Source organism: Microtus ochrogaster, chromosome 22, assembly GCF_000317375.1.
Source record: "Microtus ochrogaster isolate Prairie Vole_2 chromosome 22, MicOch1.0, whole genome shotgun sequence".
NCBI lineage: Eukaryota > Metazoa > Chordata > Mammalia > Rodentia > Cricetidae > Microtus > Microtus ochrogaster.
The window spans coordinates 12,007,922-12,014,525 of NC_022023.1; the positions used below are offsets into that span (position 1 = coordinate 12,007,922).

At 50.7% G+C, this 6,604-nt stretch overlaps 1 protein-coding gene across 2 annotated transcripts in view; it reads right to left on the reverse strand.

Moving 5' to 3' along the window:
- Nucleotides 1-6,598, reverse strand: part of Homer2 (homer scaffold protein 2) — a 92,941-nt gene extending 86,343 nt beyond the window's left edge. For both annotated transcript variants that reach the window (XM_005357670.3, XM_005357669.3), the window contains exon 1: nucleotides 6,489-6,598. In XM_005357670.3, the coding sequence (XP_005357727.2) occupies nucleotides 6,489-6,493 (5 nt within the window). In that variant the 5' untranslated portion in view covers nucleotides 6,494-6,598. The remainder of the gene's footprint in view (nucleotides 1-6,488) is intronic.
- Between the last annotated feature and the right edge of the window lie 6 nt (nucleotides 6,599-6,604).

Here is a 6,604-nt window from a genome sequence, read left to right on the forward strand (position 1 = left end):
AGAGAGAGACAGACACACAGAGAGACAGTCACAGGCAAATACACAGAGAGAGAGACAGACACACACAGAGATAGACAGACAGACACACACACAGAGATAGTCACAGGCATATACACACAGAGAGACAGGCACACAGAGACAGACAGGCATACACAGAGAGAGAGACAGACAGACACAGAGACAGAGACAGACAGGCATACAGACAGAGAGAGACAGATACACACAGAGAGACACTCAATGCCAATCTTTTGTCTCCCTTCACATGTTGTAGACACTGAACAGTGCACACATACGCGCACACACACACTCTAGGAGCTAGGAAGAAAATTATAAATGAGCTCTGGAGTGTGCCAAGGGTGATCACACACTTGACGCCAAGTTCCCCCAGAGGCATTTCAGAAAAGAGACATGGTAACGTCTACAAACCAGAGTCCATTAAGAAAGGCAAACCACCTACTCTGCTCCAAGTCCTTCTTCAGGGGACTGTGCACAGGCTACAGAGGGGACCTTGGCCAGTCCTAATAACCAGCAAGGTTAAGAATGGCAAGAGCCTTCCAATAGGAATGATGACATCTCCCCAAAAAGAAGTGACCCCAGACACTCTGCCCAGCCCCTGCTACCCTCGACCTCCACACCACTTGGCCTTCTTCACTGCTCACTAACATGCTGGGCATGCTCCTGCCTCAGGACCTTTGCGCTTGTTGTTGACTCTGCCAAGAACACACTCTCCTCAAATATCTTCTGTGGCGTGCTTTTCTTCCTTTAGGCCTGGGAGCCACCTTCTTAGTGAGGCCTTCCAACTGGTTATCTAAAATCTACTCTCTCAGCACCTTGGAGCCCATTCCCTTACTTTTTTAAGGTTGTCGAATAAAGTTGAATTTTATAAAACAAAACAAAAATCCAAAGAGGTTCTCTCATACCTGCGTACTTGTTCGGCTGATATCTATGTATTTGGTATCCTGTTCCCTTCCCAACTTTGCAGTTTTTTCCAGTGCGACACTGAAGGGGACCGCTTTTTAACTGAACCAGCGTGATCCTAACTGACAACAGCCTTTGGGTACCTCTTCCGCGAGACATCTTCCCTAGATTCCCCAAATGTACGGCCATCCCACCACCACCTTTTATGCCCTTCAGATGGGATGGGAGCATTTTGTTTCCAGCACAGCATTAAAGACAAAGCAAGTACCCGCACATGCGGTTTCTCTCCCCTTTTAAAAGACATAAACCCCAGAGGCAGGAATTAACCATGGGCCTGCTCATCCCTGGGTCCCCAATAGCATCGGACAACCGCCTCACAGATGAAGGATTTGAATTAACCTTGGTGAAGTTGAATAACAACAACAAAAACAGGACCAGGAAAAGGTAAACTCATTTTTTGTTTTTGTTTTTTTTTTTTTGTTTTTTGTTTTTTTTCTTTCGTTTTTCGAGACAGGGTTTCTCTGTGGTTTTGGAGCCTGTCCTGGAACTAGCTCTTGTAGACCAGGCTGGTCTCGAACTCACAGAGATCCGCCTGCCTCTGTAGGTAAACTCATTTTTAAATGTGTAAATATTTACTTCATGTGATGGGTGCTTTATCTGCACACGTGTCTATGCACCACGTGTGGGCCTGGTACCGGAGGAGGCCAGCAGAGGGTGCTGGACTGACAGTTGTGAGCCATCCTGTGGGCACTAGGAATTAAGCTTGTGTCCTGGAAGAGCAGCCAGTGCTCTCAACCACTGAGACAAGTTTCCGGTCCCTGAAAGACTGTTTCAGTTAGCTAAAAGCCCAAAGAAAAGCCCTGTGACTTGTAAGAGAACACAGGGTGGCTCCAAGGTGGGAAACAATACCAGAAGTTAGGCAGTAGAGAGCTCGGGAAGGTGACCAGGTATCAGATCACCAAAGCTGTGGCCATCATCCGCTGCAAGTAACCGAGGCTCAAGAGAATAAGCGCAAAATGCAGGCAGGCCAGGAACACAGTGGATCTTATGGTAAACACTGATAAACGGCCTTTTCTGCTGGCCTCTTATAAACAGTAAAGAAGCTAATTCACAGCTCTAGTGCTTAGGTGCCAACACACAGCCTAAAATGAACCTGCATCATAATAAAAGCAGAATGCCTGCTTGGACATTAAAACAAAACTGGATCCAAATGGGATCCCTTTCTCTCTTGGTCCTGTGACTCCCCACTCAAGAAAATATAGAAGGAGATCCAAAAAGAGCATCGTAACTTTCGGGCTGGCATCCAAGCAAGGCTCCCACCGTGCAAACAGTAACTCGACGGTAAAGTATTTACGGCAGGCCTGCGAGGTCAGTCACTGTACACACGTTGGGGTGCAATGGTGAAAAGATAAGTCCTACCTGTCGCGTCCCACTTCGACCCGCAAGGATGACGCGACCACCGGAGCTCTTCTCACTGCAGTTTTATTCCAGGACTTTTTACACTTCTCTCTCTCTTCCCCTCTCTCTTTGACCTCTCTCCTTGGGCAAAACCTCTCCCAGCCCTTAAGTAGGCATGGGCTGCCAACCCCGAACTGCCAGGTGGGCACTGCCCATAGGTTCACGCATATGCAGGCAGCTGATGATCATTGCGTGATCATAGCATAGGTTAGACTTTAGCCATAGGAGTTGATTATACATCTCCATCAGGTGTGACACCACGCAGCTCGCTACACCTACCATTGTGCAATGATTGGAGGATGATGGGGTACAAATAAGTCAACAAAACCTGAATGACGGACGACAGGTGTGCTCTGGCAAGGCACTGTGGGCTACGCAGGTGGGGCTGTGTGAGTTATGGGAACCAGCGTTCTGGTTGTGATGGCTGAAAACGCTCATCCTGGGTGCAAGAGTGAAGGAAGGGAGAGGATGACTGTGAAGCCAGGGTGGGGGGATTTCAGGTACCCACATTCCCAGCACTGAGAGAGTCCTCCAGGACAATGTTGAGCTCTTACACTGATGCTGAGGGGAGGTTAAGAAAGAAAGAGATCCTCGGGGAAACTGGGAGGAGAAGGATGGAAGGGTTCTCCCCAAAGGGGGCCAGGAATCTTTAGAATGTATGAAGTGGCCCCAGGAGTGACTGGTGACGCTGGAGATAAGGCAGAGCCCCCCTGCCTTTCTCTGCTGGAGGGTGTTTAGACAAGAGAGTGAAAAGATCTGATTTGCAATCTTAAAAGCCGTCCCTCAGCTCCCAGGCAAAGAATGGATTGACAGTAACCCAGTGCAGAAGACGGTGGTGGGCTGAAAAGCTTATCCATCCAAGAAGGAGGCAATGGTAGCCAGGACAAGAGTTGGCGCTATGGTTACTGGAGAGTGGGCATGCTCCAGATGAACCTGGGAAGTAGAACTCACAGGATATGGGATGGGGTGAACCAAGGGTGACAGCAAATTATCAGAAAGGCAATGGGGCCACCGATTGCGGCGGGAGGACCAAGGGAAGCTGGGAACTCGAGGCAATGGCAAGGGCTCCAAGGATGGATGAATTAGAAGCACCGAGAAAGGCCTGTGGTGGAAATAAAATGTAGGGCTGACGGCAGACAGGCAGTCATACTTCAAGTCATGTGGGCAGTGAGGTTAAACCGAGGAATCGGATAAGAAGACCAGGGAAGAGAGGATGGGCAGAGTCAGGAACCAGGACAAGCTTCTCAGCATCTCACAAAGGAGGGAGAGCAAAGACAGAGCACGAGGGTGTGGCCTCAGAGGAGCTGGGAGGGAGCTGATTCAAGGGGGATGAGGGATGGGAAGAGACAGGGCAGGGTCTATGCTGAGGTAGAGGCAGAAGCCAGGAAGTCAAGCAAACAGTAGGAAGGGAAAATGAACGGAGACTAAGGGTTTGCCCGATCTATATCCTCAGAGGGACAAGGAAGTGGAACAGAAGCAGGATGGGTATGCAGGATGGGAATGGAGAGTAAGGCCAAACTGTGCTGCCCATTATGGCAGCTGCTAGCTCCATGCGGCTATGTAAAGCCAGGTCCTGAAACACACTAGGCGTATCTCAAGTGCCCAGGAGCCTCAAGTGGCTGATGGCAGCCGTAACTGACCATAGAGATTAGCACATTCCCAGCACTGCAGAGAGTTCTGTCGGACAGTGCTGAACTGGACCACACTCCTACACTGATGCTGGGAGACATTAAGAAGGCAGTCCTCGGAAGGTGGAAGGGGACGGGCGGAGTCTACACCAGTAGAGAGCCGCTGGACAGCAAGAAAGACTGGCCTTTCAGTAAACAGACAGGAGAAGCCTGGCTGTTTCTTTCTTGCTGTTGGCCAGGCAGGAAGACAGAGGTCTATACCCTTGGTCTGTGACTGCTACTCTGTGAAAGGGGAGACAAGAAGTACCGAAGGAAGCGGATGTTGGTAAGGAGCCTGTACAAAGTAGTCGCCTCAGGGAATGCTAGCACCAACCCTGGAGAATCAGATACACACTTCACAGAAGTCAAAGGGCGGTAGACACCTGAGGGGAAATGCAGCCTCAGCGGAGAAAGTAAAGTTGGGTGGCGGGCTGGTTTTCTTTTTCCTTCTGTCTTTGCCAGGTCTCTCCTATAGAGCCCCAACAAGGCTCTGACAAGGACCAGTCAGGTCTGCTACAGGCTGCTCTTATTGGCTCTTCCTTTCCATCCCACACAACTCTCAGAAAGGATGGCAGTAGTCCTGGTTTTTTATTAAAATGGCTCCCTCCATCCACCTCCTGTCTGAACCCTTTATCCAGCCTTTAGCACCATCTCAATTTACCATTATGGCTTGTACAGTCTCATAAACTACAGAGGAAAATATATTTTAAAATGGCAGGGAGAGGTAAGAGCTACACATCAGCTATTAGCTACAAGGATGAGTAATACATATTTATTGAGTGATGTTAAAATTACATGAAAGACATGTTCGGTGTTTAAACAAAATGCCCAAGCTACTCCTCCCTGTTTTTTTTCCAAAAACAACACACACACACAAAATATATTTTCTGGTATTTTCTTTAAGCTTTTGTGAGTAAACATTTTCATTTCCACAGACATATTTTTAACCACAGAGTTTCAATGTTTGTTTTTGATACGCAAGTGTGCTCGGCTGGGTTTTTTTGTCATCTGAGGGGGAGGGGCAGAAGAGTTAAAATTACCAGGTCCTTTTATCTTCCATCTTGAGACCTACATTGCTAACTCTCCCCCCCCCAAAGATTTAGTTTTTAAGTATGAAATCTGAGAGCCTCAAAGGTTCCCCACTGCTCAGAGATCAGCTCTTTCATATCTGCTGAGAGACGGCTGAAAAATGTTACAAAAACCTGCCTCCCAGCTAGGGTAGACTCTGTCTATCACCGCCCCCCACACCCACCCCAGTTGCTCAACACGTTAAATCTCTTGGATAGGCATCAATATTCCTAAGCAAAGTTCCACTGGGCCCCTCGGTCCCCCGTGTTCCTGTCGGCTACAGTCAAGCTCTCTCTTGCTTGCCCCCACTCCCTCCGAAACTCTACCTGCCCCTGGAGATAGCGACTCCAGAGACTTGCCTGGAGCAAGGCATTGGAAAGCCGCTGACCTATAGGGACAGGTCAGGCCACCAGGGCAATGCTGCCTCTTTCCACTGTACCCATGCCTTCCCATCCCCAAAGGGAAGCAAGTTCTCTAGACCTATACAGCAGAAGCAAACTGGGTCCCACGAAGGGCTGTTTGAAGAACTCTGTGCCCAGCAGCAGGGGACAGAGATTCAAGACCTCTGGTTCACTCAGCCATCCTCATGGCCCCTGTCAGGCAGCATGGCCTGGCCTCTGCACCACCACGCACTAGTTTCTCCCCTTTTACAAAGCCAACAGCTGTGCAAGCTGGAAGAAGTCGCCCAGCTACTCGGGTCTCAGTTTCCTCAGGTGGAGAGCAAGCACGCTAATCATTCCCTGCACGGAGAAACAACGTGAGCGTGCGCTCACGTCGGTGAGCAGAGGTAAGCAGTTACTGTGTTATTAGCACCGTGGCTCCTGACTCACAGCGCCTACTGCTCGGAGAGAGACGCCGAAGAGAAATCAATCGTGCTTTTAAAATTACTTTATATACTCAGAAACATTAGTCACTTCAACCGAGTAGTCCAACTTCCCTCCCAAACATCTAGAGCCTCACCTAGGTTCCTTTGAGATTTTCCCCATCCTCAGCCATCTCAGTGCTGCCTGCAAGTCCACTCTCCCTACGCCGAAGGGTTATTATTGGGTGTGTTTCCTTTCCAGGAAAACTTCGATTTCCCTGTCGCTGGCATTAAATGCAGCCGTGAAGACCGCAAGCTGCTTTTCACAGTCCCAGACCCAGGCCCTGGAGTTGGTAGCGCCAGGGGCAAGGAGACCACAGAATGGCTGAAGCACCGAGCCCAGCCCGGGTGCGGGTCCCCGCCAGGTGTCCCCGCGCCCGGCTGGCTGAGAGGGGAAGGTCCGTGGGTTCCCGGCGCAAAGTCAGCGCCCAGGCCGGGGGACACCCCCGAGCTCCCGCCGCAGCACGCCACCGGCGGCCCGGAGCCCCTCGCGGGCTCCCCGCGAGCTCACTCACCCCATCTCCGGCGCTGCTCCTGCGGCCGCTCCGACGGGGCCCCTGGCGTTCGCTCTCCGGCCGCTCGGCAGCTGCTCCCCGCGCGGCACATGCGGCGGCCCGAGTGCGCCCGGCTC